The sequence below is a fragment of the Phycodurus eques genome, chromosome 10 (assembly GCF_024500275.1).
Source record: "Phycodurus eques isolate BA_2022a chromosome 10, UOR_Pequ_1.1, whole genome shotgun sequence".
Classification (NCBI taxonomy): domain Eukaryota; kingdom Metazoa; phylum Chordata; class Actinopteri; order Syngnathiformes; family Syngnathidae; genus Phycodurus; species Phycodurus eques.
Window position 1 is genome coordinate 13,522,396 of NC_084534.1, and position 24,859 is coordinate 13,547,254.

Genomic DNA, 24,859 nt, shown 5'->3' on the forward strand with positions numbered 1-24,859 from the left:
AAACGACGTAACAGTTCTTCCGGAAATGTCTTTCGTTTTGAAATGCAGCTAGGCTAGCTGATTAGCTTTCACTTAGCTAGCCTTTTAGACTAGCCTGCTAGCCTGGCTCTGAAGTCATTATTTTATTTCGAAAATGTCAATTTTAAAGCAACAACACCCATGGAGCAAACTAACGGGGTTAAAGTGATGTCAGTTCATTCCGGTGAGGCATTTTTTTAACGGAACATATTGTTGAGGAATGGGACAGTACGCTAAATATTAGCTGCATTTTATTGACACGCTTGTTAGTAACGATTGACAGGTTTTTATCCAGTCAGAATAACGCGGTTGGACTAGTTTATGCACTTGTGGCTACCTATGGTTTTTAACTCGCATGATGTCTTTTGCTTTGTTTTGTGTTTTTTTTGTTGTTTGTCGCGGTAGAAATTGGGTACAATTGTTAACGCAAGCATGTCTGTGGCTGCCGGTAGTATCAGGGACTAGAGGTAATGTTACTGGCTCTAATATGGAGCCGTTGTCTTTAAGTTTTGTATTCATTTGTTATCTCTGAGATAAAGAGCAACAATAGGTTATACAAGGCGTACACAAAATCTCTTTGCAATAATAATTTTTTAAAAATGCAATTGAGAAGATATGTCAATTATATTTGTTCTATGCTCTCAGTGGCTATCAAAGTTTTGAATCACATGGCATTTGTATATTTCGTGTGTCCGGGACATCAACAGCGAACATGTACATTGTTAAGGAGTGTGTTGTTGTTGTGTGCTGTGAAGTCAAGCAGCGTGCTAACGCTACACGATTTTCAATTCTGATTCTGATTTATTTAGTTCCTCAGCGTTTACTATGAGCTCCCTATCAGCCCAGGCTTCAGCCTCAGGCACACCATGCAGGGCACTGCCTGGAGAGGGAAATCAGGTACAATTAATCAACAACATAAATGTAAAAAATGCACCTTCACTTATACATGCATACATAAATTGATAAGTATTTTTTGGCTCAATGAATTTTAGGTCAAACCCAAGGCCCCGCTTTTGCAAATACTGCGTATTGCTGGAGCCCAGGAGGATGTCTTCACACTCAAAGAGGTTAGTTGTCAAAATAAAAATGTTCAACTTGTTTGCTCAGGGGTGGGGACAGCATTCTAAATTCCAACACCGAGATAATGATTATTGAGTGCTTTATATAATAGGAACGATACAATTTAACATTACCATTAGCGATGTGACAAGATTTTCCAAAAATGACAGTCTGTCAAAATGCTTCAACCTGAGCATAACGCAGCAAGAATTTTGGAAATTGGATGAAGGGTTCCAAAGAAATAGATTTTTTTTCTGTCAGAAAAAAAACAGCATTTTATTGGGAACGTTTTTGTGTGATATCGCCTAAGTGCTCATAACATTTTTTTTTTTAAATTTATTATTTTTTTTAAATAAAACAATAATTGCAGTTGTAATTATTTGTCCATGTTCTGTTTGTGATGATGATTTTAAATAGGTGAATTGTTTTGTTTTGTTTGTAAATAATTTGCATAATAAAGTGAATAATCATAAACGATAGTTGTCTAAGGGAGCATGGTGGAAGACTGGTTAGCACGTGTGCCTCGCAGTTCTGAGGACCCGGGTTCAACTCGCCTGTGTGGAGTTTGCATGTTCTCTCCGTGCCTGCGTGCGTTTTCTCTGGGTACTCCGGTTTCTTCCCACATCCCAAAAACAGGCATACAAGGTTAATTGAAGACTCTAAATTGCCTGTAGGTGTGAATTTAGAGTCTTCAATTAACCTACCATGTATGTTTTGGGGATGTGGGTGGTAACCGGAGTGCCCGGAGAAAACCCACGCAGGCACGGGGAGAACATGCAAACTCCACACAGGCGGGGCCGGGGATTGAACCCCAGTCCTCAGAACTGTGTGGCAGACGCTCTAACCAGTCTCCCACCGTGCCGCCTCACAGTAACATCCATCAATTTTCTGAGCCGCTTCTCCTCACTAGGGTCGCGGGCGTGCTGGAGCCTATCCCAGCTATCATCGGGCAGGAGGCGGGGTACACCCTGAACTGGTTGCCAGCCAATCACAGGGCACATACAAACAAACAACCATTTGCACCCACATTCACACCTACGGGCAATTTAAAGTCGTCAATTAACCTACCATACATGTTTTTTTTGGGATGTGGGAGGAAACCTGAGTGCCTAGAGAAAACGCACACACGCACGGGGAGAACATGCTAACTCCACAGGATTGAACCCCGGTCCTCAGAATTGTGAGGCAGACGCTCTATCTAACCAGTCTCCCACCATGCCCCTCACAGTAACATATTTTGCAAAGATCGTAACTCAAGTCACTGTCAATCTTTAAAAGGAAACTGGTATCCCATGGTCATGCTTGACCTCCTCAAAAAAATGGTGTGATCAAATCATGCGCTGGTGCGACCCTCAGTGCTACTAGTGTAAATGTTAGTGTAGAGCCCAAGGGTGGTGGTTTCAAGAAATGTGCTTTAGTGATTGTGAAAAACTTTAATATAGTACTGCAATATTCTTGAATGTGTAATGGCACCTCCAAACCTGAACACAATCTGTTCAGTGGTTGACTTCTATTTTTTTATTTAAAAATATAATAAAATGTCTAAATTAATAAAAACTATATAATGAATAAAACAAATCCTGTTAAGTTTAGTTATTTGTAATAATTCGTTCCACTTTAAAGTGATGCCATCATAACTCTGCAGGTGATATTTTAAGTACTGTTTGAAAATTGTCAACAACAGGTTAACGTTAACCAGTATAATATGACTCCATTAAAAGACCCTTTAAACACACTTCAAGGAAAAATGAGGAGGCTAATAAATACATAATATAACACAAATATGGCTTGAACGACTCCCAAGGGATTATTTTCACAACAATTTTGGTCAAACTCCAAACTTTACGAGCGTTATGGCATTCGAGAAGGGAGATCCCACTCTACCTGCTTGTAGCATTGCATCTAATGTTTTGTGTTTGCGCAGGTGATGCACTACTTAGGCCAGTACATCATGGGGAAACAGCTCTATGACAAACAGAGGCAACACATTGTCCACTGCCAGGATGACCCTTTGGGAGAGCTGCTGGAAGTGGAGAGCTTCTCTGTGAAGAACCCAAGGTACATACCAACATTTAGAATGGCACTTTTGTTCAAAACCTAGGCATGTGTAAATGTATTTTTGTAAACATGATTTTTTATTATTTTTTAAATGTATCTTTTTTTTTTTTTTTTTTTTTTTAAAACAGCCCGGTGTATGAAATGCTCAAGAAATACGTCGTCATACTTGGTAGTGCTGGTAAGTGACACAGAAATGTCAATTACTGAACACCCTTTGTCTTATTGATGTTTTTTTCCTTTGCTCTTAATTACAACTGATTCAAAGTTTAGATCCTGTGGACCGTGGTGGTTATTTTACAATCATAGCCCCTCACATAGTTGAAAGTGTGTGCTTGTGATGGATGTGTGTCTCTTGAGGGTCAGGGCAGAAGAAAAAGAACAAAAACATCTCAAGCCTTTACTACAAATCTATAAAAGAAGGTCTAAGTGAGAGTGTGTGGTGGTGTTCTTGTTTCTGTTACTGTGTCTTATCTGAAATGCAGACGCTGCAGAGAATCTTTCTGTGGGCCATGAGTGTGTTGAGGGCGGAGTGGAAGATCGTGGTCAGGTAAAACCGAAACATGGTGCTGAGAAGAAACAGAGCCCCCAACCTTTCTTGACTCACTACACACAACTAGCAACTTAAGTGCAAATGACCCATACTGAAATGACAAAAGTGACTGATTGAGATAGGAAGCTTGCATTGCAGAAAACTGGGGAGTCTGAAATTTACAGCCTCTGGCTAGGAAAAGTTCAGGGGAATGCCATTCGGAGTCTGAGATGCTATATGTGAACTCTGTAGTAGATATTGTTATTCAACACAGCTTGCTCTGCTTGGAAACTGACAGCAGATAGTCAAATTATTTATTCACAACTAAAGCAAGAGTAGCTCATACTCCACGTATCACACAATGTAAGGAAGCTGCCGACTCCATTCATTTGAACGTACATCCTGGTCACAAACTTAGCTTTTTCATGCACAGGCACATTATACATTATGAATATAGGTTCGTATTGATGTAAAACAACATTTGATGCTTTACATACTATTTATATGGCTTGAGCTGAAGCAACGTGGCGCCACTGCTTGCAAACCCGTAAATGTATTTTCACCGTGTGGGGAAAGCTGCTGTGCTTTTTGATTAAATGTAAAATGGGACGTGAGGGCGCCATACAACGGAGATTATAATTTTAAATCGTGTCAAAACCAGTGCCGACCGATCGGCCGCTCATGGAAACAGTTGCCAAACCACGCACGCTGCGCCATAGTTCAGTCGAGTTCGGTGGCGGTGTTCGGCGTGCGCCAGCCTTAACTACCATAATCCTAACCTTAACTCATCCTAAACTGTGTTAACGCCAACCCTAGTCCTAAACTTAACCATAATAAAGGTCGTTTGAAATTTTTTTTTTTTTATTGCATTTGGGATGGACATCTCGTTACAGCTGCGTAGCCTACCCTTCCCGCGATGCAGGAGCCAATCATGTTGAAACCGGGCGGGTCTTGGCGAGTAAGGGCGTGGGGTTTCTAAGAATGTGAAATGGAGCGGTACCTTTCCGGGGTTTCGCAATTGTAATTTGTTTTGTCTTTTGTAAAAGTGTTTCTGCTTTTGTTAATATGTTTTCTGAAATGTAAGTGTTTCAGCTTTGGTAATTTGTTTTCTGATATGTAAAATTGTTTCACAATTTCTTATATTGTTTTGCACTTCCAGGCCACCGTAGTATAAAGCTCCTAATGAATCTTTAACACTTACTAGGATGATTAAATATTGAAATATGTTATATGCGAGTAAACGGGTAATCATTAGATTTAAAAACTATATAGGTTTTTACTCTGTTACCTTTGAGTTGCAAAACTTGCTTGTTGCTATTGTCTGTTTTCCAATTTCATTAAAAAGATAATTCTTTGATCATCCTTGGAGCTCCCTCCGTGACACTCGCTCAATGAGGTGGCATCTCCATTCTGCTTCACTAGTGGGCGGGTTTGCCTGATTTGCACCATGCAAGGCAAAAAAAAAAAAGTTCAAAAACATTTGGCACGCTATATTGAAAATGTTGATATTCAAATGTAACCACAAGTATGACTTATCAAGTCGCGTAGCTCAAGTCAAAGTCAGGTTGAGTCTCATGTATGTCAAAGTCGAGTCTTTCATAAGTTTTAACCGAGCAAGATGCAAGTCCTAAAATTGGCAACTTTTTTGAGTCAGACTTAAGTCAAGTCATGTGACTCAAGTCTCCCACCTCTTTGCTTAATACTCATCCCCCTGCAGTTGACCTCTTTGTCTGCTGTTATCTTAATCTTTTATTTTGGCTTTACTCACTCCTTTTTGGTAACATATTACTTTTAAACATTAATATATAATATAATGATTACACATCTTGACATTTGATATGCCGGCATGGTGGGAGACTGGTTAGCACATCTGCCTCACAGTTCCGGGGACTGGGTTTCAAATCCCAGCCCCGCCTGTGTGGAGTTTGCATGTTCTCCCCGTGCCTGGGTGGGTTTTCTTCGGGCACTCCGGTTTCTTCCCACAATCCAAAAAACACGCGTGGTAGGTTGATTGAAGACTTTAAATTGCCCGTAGGTGGGAATGTATGCGCGAATGGTTTTTTGTTTCTATGTCCCCTGCGATTGGCCGGCGACCGGTTCAGGGTGTACCCTGCCTCCCGCCCGAAGTTAGCTGGGATAGGCTCCAGCAGCCCGCGACCCTAGTGAGGAAAAGCGGTAAAGAAAATGGATGGATGGATGGACATTTCATATTAAATGTCAAGACATGCAACCTGATGCTAGGACAGCATTGCATAACAGATTTTTGCCTTGTGAGTAACTGTAGAAATATGATAATGCAACAAGGAGAACTCTAAAAAGGACCTTCTCTTTATCTACATATCATTGCTGTCGGGCGCAGTCTTCACATTTATAAAAACACTGCTTTTCAGGAAATACAAAAGAAAACAAAACAAAAAAACGCCATCTTGGTGTTGTACCTTACATTGCTATATTATGCTGTTGCACACCAACATCAACTCATCTCCCCATAATCATGTTCAATGTCTGATTTAATTAGCTAAAAACATTATTAATTTATTGCGGTGTCACTGATGAGAATGTTACTCATTGAAGTCTGCGCACTCACCAAGGCTCCTGCAAGAGAAAAGGCTTTCATACTTAAAAACAAAACACAAAAAACGACTGTGGTTATGTCATCTTCCCAAATTCTCTTTCAAAGGTCTAAGAGCCATGAGTGATGCAATTTAAAAAAAAAACACTCAACAATGCGCTGACTAGACAGTGTAACGCGCAGAAATTCATCTTCACGCAACCTTGCCTCAATGGCTGACGGTCTTCCTTCAGCAACAAAGCACTACAGCTATCAGTTTTTGAGGAAACAGGCCTACTGTAAATATATCTAACCTATTTTCAAAAATTTTTGTTTACTAAGCAGTTTCAAACTTGAGGCAACATAATACAATGAGGCTGCTGTTGAATGAAGAAATTGAGTTGTAGAACTTTTCTCAAACAGTTAAAGTGTCCAAGAGACTTAATATCAGAGAGAGACTTATCACAAGCCATTTTCAACACTTTTGTTAATAATTTGTAAAAATAACAAAACCATGTGTGGGCTGACCATAGTATTGATTTGTAAAAAACATGCGGTTTCTGCCCGACCGCAATGCTATGTAAGGACTCTTTAAGGTATTGCACAAATTAAAACTGAATAAAATCTGCTCTAAACTGTCCACACAAGTTAATCAGACGGCTTGGAGAATATAGTAATCGCCCTCACAGATGTTGTGTAGTGAGATGAGATGGTAGGGGCTGCTGTCTTCGTTTGTGTCTTTTTGTACAGAGTGGCACCGTCTCTGTACAACCCCATCCTCGGTCTGGTTTGGTGGAAGGCCACGCATCTTTCGTGCGCCCCACCGGCTCCACTCTGTATGGGGGACAGAGTCATTGTCTCTGTCTGTCTCAGAGTTCTCTTCTCTGCTTCAGAATGGAGGATCGCAGCTCCCAATCAGACACTGGCCTAATACAAAACCACAAACCTCTTTCACTGTGTTCATGTATTCTTTTCTCTCATTTCCCCTCTGTTCCCTTTTGCAAACCTAATCCTGGCTAACATTATCAGTCTGGATTTACAGTAATTCTAATGGGTTTCATGATCACCTTTTCCAGTTCATACTAACTGTGACAGATACAAATTTTCATAAGACACGGTAGTGTATGAGTCACATTTCTGAAGTAACTGACAAGTTAACTTGTTTTTTGTTAACATTCATGATTCATCTGTAGTCAAGTTTATGACCATGCCCTCATGGTTGTATTTTGACACTCCTAAGCCCAAGTAATAATGTGATATGGTCATATTACAAGAATAAAGTCCAAATATAATGTGGGGCGAAAAGTCATTTTAATACAGTTCTAGCCCCCAACACACACAAATGTCAAATCATGCATCTGATACTGAGCAACCAAAACTGAGATGTGTACACAACCACTTCAACGTCCCAGTACTGATAATAATCTGATGTTGAAGTGCCAAACAAGTATTTTGCAATTTTTGAAACCTGTACTAAATTAGAACTTGACAAAATCTTCTACTTTGCTCATCTTTGCACAACTGTTCAGCTGATATCCTTCCTTCACTTCCTTTTAAAAATAGGACTTAAGTATTGTTATACTTTTTTTCCTGTTGAAAGAAAAGACAATCGCCATAAGATTGCAACTTTATTCTTGTAGCATATATATATATATATATATATATATATATATATATTTATTTATTTGTTCTTTTCTCCCCAGTATGGCCATCATGCCTTATAGCAGAAATGGATCTGTGGATGAAAGTGGTAATTTTTCAAAATAAAATAGTCTTCACATAGGCTATAGGTAAATGACATTTTTTTTTCATTTGTTCATAACTTAGTGTGCCCCTAACTACTCATCCTTAATTTTTCTCATTTTTTCGTGTCCTGGTTATCACCCAAATTCTGCCTTGTCTCCCACCCTAGATATTTCCATGAGCCCCATAGTTAAAGGCCATATTGACTAGGAGCTGCAAATCCTCCAAGTAAACCAGTTGCAGCTCTGTGGGCTAATGTTCTTTTTTCCTCCCAACTCCCCTCCCCCCGTAGATGTGTGAGGGTGTGGTCAAAGCAGGACTGGAGGCTGCCAGTGACAGGCCTCCCCTGCCGACCTGTTCCCAGAGAAGACCTCGAGAGTCTGATGAAGGTAAATAAACAGTTTGTGTGTTGCACCAGACTGTATCTGTTCAAAGTACTAACGGGACTTTTATCAAAATCACTCAAGACTCCCTTGAAGGTTTGTCACGCTCGGCCTGCAAACGACCAAAATTAGATGTTACTCTTGATGATTGGGACCTTTCTGGGTTGCCCTGGTGGTTTCTGGGTAATCTCCGCAGTAACGACAGCCGCAGGAGCAACGGGTCTACTGATAATCACACCAACCAAGTAAGAACCTCTGTTTGTCATTTGTACCTTTTTGTTTGTTTTGTTATCATTTGTCTGTGTTTTTAAACGTGACAGTGTTGGTCTGACTGATGTGTCAGCTATCTCATGCACAGGAGGAGGACACTGCCATCGTGTCAGATACCACGGACGACCTGTGGTTTCTGACGGAGGGCGAAAGCGAGCAAGTGAGCGTAGAGATGAAGGAAGCCGTGCTGGAGGCAGGGAGTGCAGGAGAAGGAGATGCTCCGCTTGATGAGGAGGATGGAGCAGGGAAGGAGGAGAAGTCTGATCGAGAGGTAAGAGTTTCAAGTGGAGCAGGTTCTTTTTTTTAATAGATTACACAAGCAATAGCAGCGTTAATCAACTACTTTAATTAAAATGTGTAGTATGTGGAATACAGTGTAACCGCTCGAGGTTGAACATAATCAGATCCAGGATGCTGGTCAACCTATGATTTGTTCATCCATCCATCCATCCATTTTCTGAGCCGCTCATCCTCACAAGGGTCGCGGGAGTGCTGTAGCCTATCCCAGCTATATTAGAATAAATATTACCCATAGGAAATAATCAATTTTAGAGTCACTCTGCAGTCATTAAAACTGTCAGACAATTTTAGGTTACATATTCATTCAAATGTAAAAATAACTGTTAAAGTAAAACGTAAAAACTTTTCAACCTTAACTTTGATGAGTGCCAGAGGAGATGACTTCTTGTGAGGTGAGGCATGTCACTTACACACACTTTTAATATCCTAAACTGTAATACAAAACAGCAGTACTGTATTTTCTGGCATATTTGCGATTTCCTACTTGTGTAATCACGTAGTTTTGGATTTTTTTTTTTATCTGAACCTTTTCTTATGTTGGGAAAAATGTCAATTTCCCATATTTATTTATTTATTTATTTTAAACCTGTCCTGTTCAGCTGCATGGCCATGCAGAATGGTGGATCTGTATGCCTTTTGTGCTGGAACAGTTTTGGTGTGCAACAAGAGAGTTTGAAATATCCCCTCTGCTTATTTAAATTTTGTTAAATTATTCTGATGTTTATTGAAAATTCAGCCGGACAGAAAAGGGTCTTAGGGAACAGACAGAGGGACAGAACGGACAAGGGGAATAGGGGTGCGAACCACAGCAGAACAATAGTTCGACAGTTTAGATATTTGACCACAAGTAACGTTACAGCAGTCAAATCAGGTTCTTTTTTTGGGCATGTAAGGGGGAGAGACATGCAACAACTAACCAATCGGACAAGATGAGAGAGGACAGAAAAGGACAGGTTGTGAGAAATTAGCAAGGCTGTGCCATTGATGAGTGGTGCGGTGGGATGCTTTTATGGTGTCTAAACACCTGTAAGAACCTATGAGTTGATATCGTGATACAACCTGTGTTATTGTTACCCAGCATAAGAACAGCATAAGCAATTCAAGCCTATAGCGTGTCTATGGAACTTATTAGTGAATGAACACCATATCACGTGCATGTTCGTCAACAGTTGCTGAGCCGGCACATTGAGGAAGGGTGGTCCCGGACCCCTACATCTGCATCTCCAAGCTAGCGAGCCCATCCCGTGGGGGACCTAGCAATTTCCCTTAAACTTTACCTCTTTGCCATGACCCTTCTAAGGTGACATCGCAGGAAAAGAAACAATGGATTTGAATCCTGTAAATGCTCACTGAGCTGAGGTCTGAGATTTTCTGAGGTTAGGTCCAAGAACCCCTCATCCTGGTCCAGATAGCTGCTGTGGGTTGAATATGCACACTCCACACTGACTAGCTCTGCGACTGAGATGTCACCTTTGCCAATGGGTGTCTCCTCTGTTCCACGCTCTGGAGAAGGAGGTCTCCTGCCTCTCCACCCAGGTCTTTGAAGCCCTTTGAGTATCTTTTGTGATTAAGGGCTATACAAATAAACTTGACTTCTCCCACCACTGCAGTCAGACCTGGGTCAGGGCCACGCTCCTTCCCTCTGCTAAGCGCTATGCTACAACTGCTAACCGCCACCGCACAGAGGCTCCCATCTATCAACACAGTCAGAAGGTGTGGTTGTCCAACTGGATCCTACCCTTGTGTGTGGAGTTAAAGAAATTGGCACCTAGGTTCAACGGGCAATTAGTTTGTTCACAAGGTTTTCAACCAAGTTGCTTTAAGGCTTAAAATGCCCTAGGTCTACGAAAGTCCACCCGATGTTTCATATCTTCAAAGTCAAGCCGGGGCCAGGGAGTCCTCTGTTTCATACTGTGCCTCCTCCACCGCCGCCTTGGCTCATTGACGGGTGTCCAGCATATACTGTTCACCGCCTGCTGCTCTCTTCTGGCCTGTACCCAGGCCAGAAGAGAGGTCCTAGGTGCCAACTCACTATGTCCTAAATGACCGGCTCATCAAAGACTTGCATCGTTGCCACCCTGATCAACTTTCCAAGACCCCCACACCTGCCAGGGGGAGCTGCCCCTGCAACTCTTTCCCCTCTTCTGTTTGAGGTCTTGGACTACAGCGAGGTTGAGTAGGAAGGAGGCTGCTATGGAGTTCTTTGACAGCTATTGATCCTCCTCCAGATCCCCTTCCGCCCTCCTGGTTCAGTTTTGGACTTTTTTGGATGTCAGGAGCCACCCACGAATGAGGGTTTTGTCACAATTCGGCTCCGTTGTTTTGCCTATGTGCTTTTCCTTTCACCTCTGCACAGCTCTACTCTGCCAGTCAGCCACGCCCACCTCAGCCACTCTGCTCACCTAGGCATACAGGTGCTTCAAATCAGCAATCAGCCACCATATAAGCTTCTCCTGCTCACACAACCTCTCTTTGGCAGATTGTTTTATTTTCGCTCTCATGCAAGACTCTCCAGCACCCTTTGGATTTGTCTCCTGTTGAGTCTGCCTGCCTTGTCGTTATCCTGGTAATTAGCCTTCTGACTAAGAGTTCTGCCTTGGCCCTTCCTGCCTTGGCCCTTCCTGCTTTCTGTTTGCCTGTCCCTGTGGCTGTTTGGTGTTGTGTTGCAATAACATTGAAGTATGAATTTCACTGTCTTGGTACCAGTAGTGCTGGGCAAATGATACCGAGGCTTTGGAGCTTGTGTCACTCTTCCTGAAGCGGAGTGCATCAAAACACCAGTGTCACGTGACCGATGACGTTTGAGGCTTCGAAGTCATCGCTGTTTCGCTTTGCGCTTCATTACTTCAAAATGTTTCGAAGGTTTTCATTGGTACATAGTTTTTCAGTGTGTGTCATTGGCTCATGGCGTTTCATTTATTCTTTGGGTTAATCTGGAATGTTTTTTTAGAGTACAGGGGAGAGCATCTATATATTTTATTGTAATGATGATATAATCATTTGGAATGCATGAACAAAACACTTGAATGACCATACAGACTTTTCTGAACTTTTATTGTTGTCATGGGAAACGGTTCAATGGTGCTCTTTAGAGGCTGCTATGGCTTCAGTTGTCCACCAGACGTCACCATCACTGAGGCCTTGAAGCTTTGAATCTTTTTCGGCACAATTGTTAGGAAAGCCTCAGTGCTTCATGAGGCTTCACTTGACCACCACTAGCTACCAGTGGATTGCGGACATTAACTTATTCACTGCCAGCCGTTTTCAGAGAAGACAACCCCATATTGCCAGCCATTATAGAATATTTTGACTGCTTTTTCAAGAACCACAGAATATTGTTATAAGATTATATAGCCACCAAATGAAAAAATAGGTTCCTTTCTTCCACCAGGAAAAAGTTTTATTCTAGCTTTCTCCATTGTATAGTAAGCAGCAGTAGAACATGGGTAGGTTTTAGTAAACGGACTTGTATTGTTTCGTGACTGTTTACAAGGCGAAGTGTTCTCGTCATGCATTAAATGTGTTGTACAAAGTAGTTTGTCACACACGCACACTTCTGTTCATTTACACAGCGCATACATATACATTGTTATTATTAGAGTTTATACATCAACTTGTCCGCATCCTTTGGGTGAGTGTCACCATTGTCTTCATAAGTGTGCAGTCACAATGAGCAGATCTCAAATCTAAAATGCTGCATTGCTGCCATCTGTTGGCCGTTTTGCCTCTATACCACTCCTCCTATGCCTGGAATTCACAGTAGAGCAGCCCCAGACACTTCCCCAGCATGTCCCTGTGGAGGGGGGAACATCTGGCAGTGAACATTTGGATTCTAATGGATGTGTATATATATGCATCTTTGGCACTGAATAAGTTAAAAGTACCAATGATTACTGTTACCTGGTGTACTGTTTTTTTTCTACTCTTACCCATGATGTACACCTTATTGGAAATAATGACATATCTTAATCTTTCTTAATCTATGTTGCCGTGCTTTAACCTTTCAAGCAGTGGACTGAACACAAAAGATGCAAAATGTACACAGATAGTATACCAGTACTCAGCCATATATTATTATTTATCTTTAGCATAGAAACGTGCAGTGCAGTCCCACTAGGGACTATAGATGGGAGTCTAGGCAAGACAAACACCGCTGCAATATGATTGGCTGCTACATCCAGGCAAACTGCCTAGAAGGCTAGTGGGATTCACAAAAATGTCTCTTATACTGTCCCCACTGTATACTGTGGCCAAGGCCGGCATTCAGTTGATGCAATGTGACAAAAATAGTTATTCTTTTTTTTTTTAACTATTTACTTCTTATTGGTATTTTTATAAAGTACAATGTTATGGAGTGCTATTTTTTCCTCAGTACACGTTACAATATTTGTTTGTATTTTAGTATGGCATCTTTGTAGATGAATTGGTGTGATTGTGTATTCAGATGCAGGAGGAGCCAGATGAAGATTCTCAGTGTCTCAGTGATGATACAGACACTGAGATCTCCACACAGGTTTGTATAATATGCTTTCTCTTCTTTTCTCGTTATCTCAAACCTGTTTTTTTAAACTTGCTCTCCACGCCAGGATGCGTGGCAGTGCAGCGAGTGCAGGAAGTACAACTCTCCTCTCCAGAGGTACTGTGTCCGCTGCTGGGCCCTGCGCAAGAACTGGTACAAAGACGTGCCCCGACTTGCCCACTCCCTCTCTGTTCCCGACATCCCGGCATTCACCTCCCTGAACGCGCACCATGAGGACGACGACAGCGACACAGGCATCGACATCCCCGACTGCAGCCGCACCGTTTCGGACCCGGTTATCCTGCCCTCCCATTCCACCGCCGACCGACCGCTGCCCACCATGACTGCTCGACGGCCCGCCTTCCACAAGGATGAGCAGGTCTCGGGCGGGGAAAGTCAGGAAAGTCTAAGCATGGAGGTGGAATGCCAACCGGAGGCCCTGCTGGAGCCGTGCAAGCTCTGTCGGGTTCGACCCCGCAATGGTAACATAATCCACGGACGCACAGCCCATCTCCTCACTTGCTTCCCGTGTGCCAGGAGACTCCATAAATTCCAGGCACCTTGTCCGGGATGTGGAAAGATTATTCAGAAAGTCATTAAGATATTCGTTGTCTAGAAATCCATGGAATCCAGCATAGCTCTCATTTGCATGCAAACTGTGTATGTTTAGCACCATCCCAGTTTAGCACTTTGCCGCCTCTGAAGGATGGGTGGAGCCACATTTTGTCTGTGCTGCATTCTCACAAGGCATCAATAAGAGCAGAGTTATATATTTATTGATGAGAGTGGATGTGCAGCTTTTTTGTGACCTTATTATATAATGATTCGATTTAAATGGTGCTGACTTATTATTATTATATATTATTTTGGGTCGTTTTCCCCCACAGATTTGATTCAGCTTGTACTAAGAATTTGAGACATTTTATTTTTTACATGCCTTTTGTTTTCAATGTGCTGTGTGGCTCTTGGGTGTGAATAGAAGACCAGGCTGAAGGATGAAACCACAATTCTCTTATTACAGTCATCTGCCTCATCTCGCCTGTTGTTAATCAGAGTATTCAGTTTCCTTGTAATTGATGAAATTATTACCACTAAACTGTTTTCTCTCTGCATTTTGTTTTTAAATTTTTTTTTTTTTTTTTTTTTTTGGTGTGTGTGTGTGTAAAGAATAGTTACAAAATGACGACGATGTGACAAATTTTAACATTTTCTCTTTGGAGGCTGTATATGACCATCCCTCCTGATAACAATGTATTTAATTTATTTATAATTTTAAATTGAAAAGACTGCACTTGTTCTATTAAAGAGCTCGCAAAGTAAAATTGCAAGTAGGCCAAATGTATAAATTGTAGCCAGTAAAAGGGCTTAAGTGGAGGTTGATGGTTGATTGAGCTTTACACTGCCTTGTAAGAGTTTTTCATTTGTGTATTAGTTGGTTTCCATGTCTTTGCATTTTTTGGGACAATTGTAATACACAACAGCACACGTGTTACTTTTTTGTGATGTTGAGCCTTTTATGAAGTTGATTTTTGGTTTTGCGCTTCATTTTGCTGCCTGTAGGGTCTACAAGTCCTGTGATGGTTTGGTGACAAGCTGTACATAAAGCACTAAAAACATAACGCGAATGTAGATGGATGCATGTCCATAGTAATGACTAGATGCATGGGAGAGTAATATTAGCTATGTTTATGTGTAAGATAATGTGGCTTGATTTCTCTGACAAATGTCTACAACATATAAACAAACACATCTAACAATAACAGCTGTGATGTGAAGTATGTTTAATACTAACATGGTTGATATATAACAGTAAGGCGATGGCCAATTTCATTTATAGTGGCTTTAGAAAGTGAATCTGAATATTCTAAATCAGGTGGCAAACGTGATCAAGAGCAACATTTGACTTTTAAATCAGATGTGGGCAAAGTAATAGAAAATGTGTATGTAGAAATTTACCTTTGTAAGTAATGACTCAAATTTTTTTTAATTGTATTTAATTAAATGTGTTTAAACCTTTTATTTTTGTCAAATTTATTTTACAAATATTGTTATATGAATCAGTTACCAAGTTAAAGATCTATACATTTTTGTTAACCAATTTGTTAGCGTTTTATGCTTGTGAGGGTTTTCTCCAGATACTTAAGCTTCTTCCTACATTCCAAAAGCATTCGTTAGGTTTATTTAAGACTCCAAATTGTCTGTAGGGGTGAATGTGAGTGTTAATAGTTATTTTATGTGAACTGTGACTGGCTGTCAACTATTCCAAGGTGTACTACACCTTTCCAGCTGAGATATACTTCAGCTCACCCTCAACCCCAATGAGGACAAGTGCCATAGAAAATGACTGGATGCTTACTTTCTATGTTCACTGTGCTTTCCTACCACTTGAGTAGTTGATATACGTGTGTGTGTGTGCATGATGGCCAAAGAATAAGTCATTGTATGACAGGCCAGCTGTCCTGTGTCTTCTCTTTTTTGACTGGTGTGCAGCTGCAGCACCTGTGTCTCTCCTTTCTTTGCTTACTCACTGTTCTGTCCTCCATGATGGCCTCGTCTGTCAAGTGAACCCTGTGTCCTCTACAGTGCATGTAGCCGTGAAACTGTAGCCATGAGTGCATACAGTGGAACTTTCAATGTAGAACACAATACATTCCATGAGGCTGGTTGACAGCAAATTTTCCAAATATATCATGTAAAGTGAAAGTGGTCAACTGTCACCAATATAAAACCTTTGACATTATATATATATATATATATATTATATATATATATATATATATATATATTATATATATATATATATATATATATATATTAGGGCTGTTAATTGGTTTGTTATCAAACCTTGGTTATGATTGCATAGCATACACGGGAAGTCATCTATCCAGTTAGCTGGGTTTGGTCAGATTTGTGGTGGCATCACAAAAACACGCCAAAAAAGCCAATCAATAAGCAATACACTGTTGTGGAGTTAATTCCTTAGATGCTGACTTAACCTAAACTGTCACAAGACTTGTTGATGTCTTGTGTGACATCACACAGCATTATGGTTTGAATTCCATGTTTTCTTTGTCATATTTTTAACTCCACACTGAACCCCTTTAGAGACACTTGACATTGGTGGTTTGGTTTCATTGTACTGCATATGCTCAAATTGTGGCCTCTGCATTTGTACAAATAAACGCATTCCCTCAATTAGTTACAGCCTTCAAATAAACCTGGTTCTGCCTTGACTCTCTATAGTTGAGTGAAAGAACAAAATGATTGTTGTCTGCCTTGATTAAAATAAAACTACTTTTTACTTCAAGCTGTAGAAGGGGAATGCGCCACATACAGTACAATTAAGATAAAACACCTAGTAGGGTGTTTCTGCCCCCCCCCCCACCTGCGCCCCCCAACCCCCCACACCACATACACACTCACACACATGCCTCACAACTCCCCATCAACATGACTCATCCATCAGACATCACAATGCCCCCCATCCTCACAGCGAGTCATTCTGACTGATTTGTCCACGCTGTCAAACACGTCACACGGCATCCAAGAAGAATGGCACGCCACGAGTGACTTGGCAGTAGTTTGGCAATCTGTAGAATGATACATGGGAGAGGGAGGGAAGGGGTGGGGGATTCTGGATGATTCCATAGTGACACTACCTCTGTTTCAGCAACCCAGAATAACTTCGCACATTTTCGCTTGAACCCCATAAACTTCCTGTTGGGAAAGTTTAAATAGGTAGTGCTTCTTGGAAGTCTGGTAATTGAAATACATTACATACAATATAATGTATATTTGTTTTAACATAATAGGTGAATATATCAATTTCCGACTTGCTTCCATGAAACAAACGGACAAAAAACGGCTATAGGTATTTATTTTTAGGTATAAACTGCACTAATGCAGGGTTTCCAAACCTACATTGTCCTAATTACTATTATTATTATTATTATTATTATTATTATTAGTAATAATGCACACACACACACACTCATGCAAATATTCCCTTTGTTGTGTCCGACTATTTGGTCGCTCCAGAAACCAGGCCGCTAAATTTGTCCCCCTCCTGACATGGGAGAAGGTCAGTGGAATCACACACACACACACAGACACACACACTCACACAAAACTAAAATGGGAATGCAGGTGTAAAGCACAAAGAGAGGGAGATTTTGAAAATAAAATTTAGATATTCATAACATTCTCCTAGAAATGATCATGAATGCATAGGGGGCATGGTGGTAGATAGTGGTTAGCACATGTGCCTGCCTCATCGTCGAGGTTCCAGAGTGGGTAGGAACATGCTACATTTACTTTAGTAGTATTTTGGATAAATTGCACTTGTCAGAGTTGTATTAATGCAGCATACTTTTTTTTACTTTTACTCGAGTAATTATATTAAGAAGAAACGGTAATTTTATTCCGTTTCAATAATCTACGCCGCTCGCTACTTTTATTTATCAATCAGTCCTTATTATTGTTTTTTTTTTTTTCACGTGCGATCGGTTTAGACTACGTATTGGGCGTTGTTTACGCCAATACAACGTAACAGCTAAAGACATTTAACTTTAGTTCACCAATCAACTGACAGAAGATAGTCACATGACAACACACCGCGTCTTCTATTGGGCTTCGTGGGCATAGATATACACACTAGATACGCCAAACCGGCTAATTGACGTGCCTACGTGGCGGCCATGTTGGAAAGGTCGTTCCCATAGAAGGCAAGGGCGCACGACTGTGTTTATATTCCAGACGACAAAAACAACAACTTACATGCATTGTATTATTTGCCTGGCACTACCTGCCCAAATGTAATACAGCCTTATGGGGGGCACAAGGCAGTGCAAACTGCAGACCAGTCCCAAGCCCGGATAAATGCAGAGGGTTGCATCAGGAAGGGCATCCGTCTTAAAACTTTGCCAAACAAATATGATCGTTCAGCTGAAGAATTCCATACCGGATCGGTCGTGGCCCGGGTTAACAACGTCCGCTACTGTGGGTCGAAGACGAAGGAGATGGAAAGTGGGTTCTTAGGCAAAAGGAGAAGAGCAAAGCACAGAGCCTAGAATTGAATGCGGGGACTTTGAATGTTGGGACTATGACAGGAAAATCTCAGGAGTTGGTTGACATGATGATTAGGAGAAAGGTTGATATATAGTGTGTCCAGGAGACCAGGTGGAAAGGCAATAAGGCTAGAAGTTTTGGGGCAGGGTTTAAATTATTTTACCACGGTGTAGATGGGAAGAGAAATGGAGTGAAGTGAGTATTTGCGAGTAACACTACCCCGAGAGAAACGGTGTTACTGCATGTAGAAGTCTGTTAGAATAGTTAGAATAGTACAGGACATGTACGAGGGCAGCAGAACAGTGGTGAGGTGTGCTGTAGGTGTGACAGAGGAGTTTAAGGTGGAAGTGGGACAGCATCAGGGATCAGCCCTGAGGCCTTTCCTGTTTGCACTGGTGAGGGATATGCTGACAGATGAGGTTAGACTGGAATCCTCCTGGACCATGATGTTTGCAGAAGACATTGTGATCTGCAGTGAATGCAGGGAGCAGGTGGAGGAACGGTTAGAGAGGTGGACGCATGCACTGGTAAGGAGAGGAATGGAGATTGGCCAAAATAAGACAGAATATAGTGTATGTGCATGAATGAGAGGGGTGGCGGAGGAAGAGTGAGGCTGCAGGAAAAAGAGATAGCAACGGGGGAGGACTGTAAATACTTGGGGTCAACAGTCCACAGCAAAGGTGAGTGTGGTCAGGAATTGAAGAAACGGGTCCAAGCAGGTTGGAACGGGTGGAGGAAGGTGTCAGGTGTGTTATGTGACAAAAGAGTCTCTTCTAGGATGAAGGGCAAACTTTATAAAACAGTAGTGAGGCCAGCCATGATGTACGGATTAAAGACAGTGGCACTGAAGAGACGACAGGAAGCAGAGCTGGAGGTGGCGGAAATGAAGATGTTGAGGTTCGCTCTCGGAGTGACCAGGTTGGATAAAATTAGAAATGAGCTCATCAGGGGGAGAGCCAAGGTTCGATGTTCTGGAGACAAAGGTAGAGAGAGAGCACATTTTGATGGTTTGGACATGAGATAGTGATTATATTGGTAGAAGGATGATGAGGATGGAGCTGCCAGGCAAGAGAGCTAGAGGAAGACCAAAGAGAAGGTTGATGGAGGCTGTGAGGGAAGACATGAGGGCTGTTGGTGTTCGAGAGGAGGATGCAGGAGATACATGGAAAAGGATGACGTGCTGTGGCGACCCCTAACGGGACAAGCGTAAAGGAAAAGATGAAGAATCTGCTCAAATGTGGATATTCCAGCCCACTTCTTACCTGAACAACCAGCTTGCGGTAAGTGTCCGATCTTTTGTTGTTTTTGTTTTGGCGGTGCATATTAGCCCACATTAGCCCTATTTTATGGTCATAAGCAACTGTAAAACGTGCATCTTTTGGGGTACCTGCTAATCTCGCTCACACATGCACAAACGTGCACGGACAACCCTACACACACACACACACACACACATACTGCACAGTCACATTTTATTTAGTTATAGTTTTGTTTTATTCGTTCATTCATTTCTTTCATTCATTCATCTTCCGAACCACTTCTCCTCACTAGGGTCGTGGGCGTGCTGGATCCTCTCCCAGCTGTCTCCAGGCGAGAGGCGGGGTACACCCTGAACTGGTCGCCAGCCAATCGCAGGGCACATGGAAACAAACATCTATTCGCGCTCACATTCAGACCTACGGGCAATGTAGTTTACTTTAGTTTAGTTTGAGTTCAGTTTTATTTGACGTTCACGCTCTGACACATCAGAAGTTACTCACCATTTACTCAGTACTTGAGTAGTTTTTTTCACTGAGTACTTTCTTACTCAAGTAATTCTTGTGAGGACTCCTTTTTACTTTTCCTTGAGTCATATTACTTTCAAGTAACAGTACTCTTACTTGAGTACACTATTTAGCTACTTTACCCACCTCTGCAAGTTTCTGAGTCTTGGCTCAGGTTTTCCTGTGTGGAGTTTGCATGTTCTCCTCATGCATGTGTGGGTTCTTTCCGCATTTTAGTTTCATTGAAGACGCTATTGTCCCTAGGTGTAAATGTTAGTGTGAATGGTTTTTACTATATGTGCCCTGCGATCAGTCCAGGGTGTAACCTGCCTCCCACCAAAAGTCAGCTGGGATGTGCTCCAGCTCATTCACAACCCTAATGGAAACAAGCACTATAAAATGGACGGATCACCACTTGGAAAGTTACAGCTACTGCAGGACAAGTCTGTCATAGAACATATCTAATTATTGGCGAGACTTTTGTACTTTTTATAAATGTCAAAAAGAGAAAAAAAAGAAGGCTTTTATTGCTCTCTCTTTCAACTCTCTCAACTCTTTCTTACTGTTGATGTGTTAGAGTTTTAGCCATCTATCCATTTTCTATAGCACTTTATCGGCATTGAGCTGGAGTCAGTCCTGTTTAACTTTTGATGTGAAACGTGGTCCATCCTGGACTGGTTGCCGGCCAATCAACAAGGCACATACAGACAGACAACCATTCAGAATGACAGCCATCCCTATCGACAACTAAGGCTCTTGAATTAACCGTTGCTTGCCTGTTCACTTGCTCGGTCACACTTTTTTTCTTGCCCTCAATCTATGCCAGTCATGCTCACTCTTCCGTTTCAACTTGCTGCAGATGGCTCAACTGCCCCACACAGCAGAGAAAGGCCCACGAGAGCTGACAGGAACAAACGTGTTTGCGTTTTCACCAAATATGGTCCCACAGTGGACCCTTGACTTACGAGTGCCCCAGCTCACAAGGCATTTGCATTACGAGCTGTCGCTTGGTCGACTTTTTTTCTTCGTGCTGAGAGCCAAAATTTGAGTTATGTTGGTTTTAGAGATTGAAGTAGTTTCAAGTGGTAGTAGACGGTTAACCCATGTTGGTGTATTTTCTTTAAATCATACAGAAGTCATTTTTGTTGCTGTTCTACATAAGAGAAACAAACAAACAAGCAAACAAAGAAACAAACAAATATTAACCTAACCTATAATCTTCGTACATTTCTTATGTATGCATACAGTACAACCCACTTTGACCATATACATTTATCTATTTTACTTTATTAAGTTATATTGTGTGTTTATTTTGTATTAAAAACAACAATTGACACAATTTCTAGATGCATTATTTTCAGAACACAATGAAAATAATACAAACATTTCTAGCTATACAAATGGAATTATTTATTTTTGTAATTTTTTATAAAGGTGTTAAGATGACGGTGATGATGATTATACCAAAGGGGTATTGCTTATTTGAATATCAGCTTGTTATGATAAATGTTTGTGCTATGCATGCAAGCATGTTTGTGGGAAGTGGGTTATGAATGCATGTGCGTGTTTGTGTTTGCGTGTGTTTGTTTTCTATGTGCTGACGCCTTCCAGCGAGTGGCATGCCACAGAAGGGAAGGGCAGCGGATGGTCCGACGTCCATTCCTGTGACTTAACCTGACACCACTTGCACTAAGACGGCGACAGCTGCACATGCACATGCCGCCCATTCTGTTTGTTGTCGGGATTACTGTGCGATAAAAGCACCAATCGGCAGCAGCACGGCCGGGCTACACGACCACTGTTTCCTCCCTGACTTGGAAAGCTTTCTCCAGGCCTCCAGAGCCCTGTGAAAACACAGGTGGACCACTTCATTCTAAAAGGGAATGAATGGGAGTATTCTCCCTATGATTAACCGAGCCATAGTAGAAGCGCGTCTCCTTTAGACATCAGTCAGGTGGGATGGCTTATGTAAGGGGCCATTACTCAACACAAATACTGGGCCGCGAGAGCAGAGCTGTGCAGGAATCATCTTGGGGTTTGTCTGTGTCATCATGTCATTGTGACCTGAAAGGGAAAATTCTGCATGGTGTGCATGCAGAATAGACACAGTGGTGCCTTGAGGTACGGGTAGGTCTAACTCCATTTACGAGCCATCGTTTGACCGACTTTTTTTTCTTTTCTTTTTTTTGCGCTTTATAGTGGCAGTGACTCAACGTACTTCACAACTAGCAGCAATTTGGCAGATAGTGAACAATTCTTCAAAAATGAGGCTTCCAGTTGTTTATTACCAGTCCCAGTTGAACTTTACTGCCCAAACTAAACATAAAACAAAGAGGACTACACATTGTGTATTGAAAACAACCACATAATTTTTTCTTCATCAAGTCTGTTTAGCTTAGTGGATATAAACAATGCAAAATGCTATCGATGGGCTAACGAATAACATCGGGGTTGTGGTGTTCTAACCCTGGAAGCAGCAGATATTTGAACACTAATGGTGGAGCAAAATTGTAGACTGATAATATAACAATACTCACAGTGGTGGGGCCAAAATTATTAAGGCATATATTCCTTATCCTCTGCAAAGAATGACAATTTTTACTTACTGTAGGTTTGTTATTTATGTTTTTATCAATGTATTCTATGCATTCTTAGGTTTGATAAATAGTTTTTTAGTAATATTTGATGGTTTCCAGTGTTTCCTCAGGGGGAGCCCTCTGCGCTGGCAATTGTGATGGCCTGTGGTTGTGGTCTTGCCTCTGGGGCTCCCCAGTCCGTGGCTGTGCGGGGCCGGGGCCGTGGCCTATGATCTGGTTCTGATGCAGACGGCTCCCTGAGATGGTGTTTCTTTACCTGGATGCGTGCGTGTGCATGTCTGGCTCCTCGTGGACAAGTGACAGGTGAGTTTGATTTATTTTTATATTTTAATTAATGTGCAGCGTTTGTGTTGCATGTTTTTTTTTTTTTTTTTTGTATGAAAGGTGATTACAAATCAAGTTTGATTGATTGATTGAACTGCACACTTGAAAGGAGTTTTGTAATTGGTAACTGGCTCCAAGTCAGCCCTTCTAAAATCATTCAGAAGCCCCAAAATTGCATTGCTAAATAGACGACATGTTGCACTAATTTTTGTTTCTGGCATTTCACAATTGTGCGAACTAGCGGGAAAGATCTGCTCTCCCCGTCGCCTTTCATTTTGCTGCTGCCTCCTCATTATTTGCACCTGCCTTTCAGATGCTGTGTTTAAAGATGCAAAATAAATCCTTGCCATTCATCTCAGGTTTGATAAATCACATTGCATGCGTAAAATCTATCTGTGTGTACACACTCTTCCCAGAATGTGCAAAATGAACTGTGCGATAGTTTAGCATGTTTGGCAGATGCAATGCTGAGTTCGCCGGGTTACTAGATCAGCTTCCACGTCGGTTTGCTTGAGCAATTAAATTTGCACCCGTTTTTCCCTGCCTAAACCTTTTTTTTTAATTTCCTTTTTTGTACTTTTCTCTTCCCATCATTCTGATACAAATTGACCTTGGTGTCATCTGTCCAAAAAAATGGGATTCCACAACATTTGAGATGTTTTCCGGCATTGTAATTGGACAAAGGAGGACTCTCATCTATTCCCGTCTTGTATGTCGGACAGTACATTAAGGTGCCCTTTTATCCACCTATAATCAGCACTCCCTGCTTTTTGTTATTTTATGCTCCACTTACATGTATGAGATTTCCTGACTGTGCTCACATGACAGACATGCAGGTCAGCGATGATCTTGAGGCTAACCTGGGGGAAGGGGTTGGTGGAGTGGGGGGTTTTGGGGTTGATGGGGACTAATTCTTCCCCCTTCCTCCCTCCTGCTCAGCTGTCCTGCAATGTGCTGCTTCTTGTCACTGAGAAGTGGAACAGTGTTGCCAGTGACAGTGCAATCCCCGGTACGCCCCTGCCTCCCTCACACACACGCAAACATTCTCCACACTATCAAATCAAAGCAAATCAAACTTTATTTGTATAGCACCTTTCACAGATAAAAAGGCAACACAAAGTCTCCACACAAAATAAAACTAATCACAGCAAAACAACAGATGGGAAAAGACCCGCCCCTCCTGCATCCACGCAAAGACACCCACACCCAGCGCCATACAAACACACACACAAATGCGTACATACTAACTGTGAGTAGTTACATGGCTCGGCACGGAAGAACCGGGAGCGGAAAGGCCAGCTAGGGGGAGCATCCACACTAAGAGGTGATACGGTCCACCGCTGCAGAGAGCGCTGCACACCACGGTAGACGCTACACATTGTACAGAGGACCCCCAACCCATTCCGCCGCGCCTGAGATAACTCGAGGAAAACGTCCCCACAGGTGTGGAGGCCCCCAAGAAGAAAACAGCGAAGCTAAAAAGAAAAGGTGATGAAACAATACAAAAAATAGTTAAAAGACAAACCTTAAAGGTCCTCTTAAAAACATCCACAGTCTCTGCAGTCCTGATGTTCTCTGGGGGGCTGTTCCATAACTTAGGGACACAATGGCTGAATGCAGCCTCCCTGTGCATTTTGTGTTGCAGCTCTTCGAACGATTAAAAGGCCTGTGCCAGAGG

General features: G+C 41.8%; 1 protein-coding gene across 2 annotated transcripts; it reads left to right on the forward strand.

The window, feature by feature from the left end:
* Positions 1 to 17: 17 nt before the first annotated feature.
* Positions 18 to 15,447, forward strand: mdm4 (MDM4 regulator of p53). Of its 2 annotated transcripts, none has more exons than XM_061688056.1 (11): positions 18 to 202; positions 828 to 915; positions 1,011 to 1,085; positions 3,002 to 3,135; positions 3,264 to 3,313; positions 3,618 to 3,682; positions 8,251 to 8,347; positions 8,426 to 8,586; positions 8,685 to 8,882; positions 13,356 to 13,424; positions 13,498 to 15,447. In XM_061688056.1, exons 2-11 carry the CDS (start codon positions 844 to 846, stop codon positions 14,044 to 14,046), a joined length of 1,470 nt encoding a protein of 489 aa, XP_061544040.1. In that variant the 5' UTR covers positions 18 to 202; positions 828 to 843; the 3' UTR covers positions 14,047 to 15,447. The 2 variants fall into 2 exon arrangements, with proteins under 2 accessions (XP_061544040.1, XP_061544041.1); XM_061688057.1 differs by having other exon boundaries at positions 8,700 to 8,882.
* Positions 15,448 to 24,859: the final 9,412 nt, after the last annotated feature.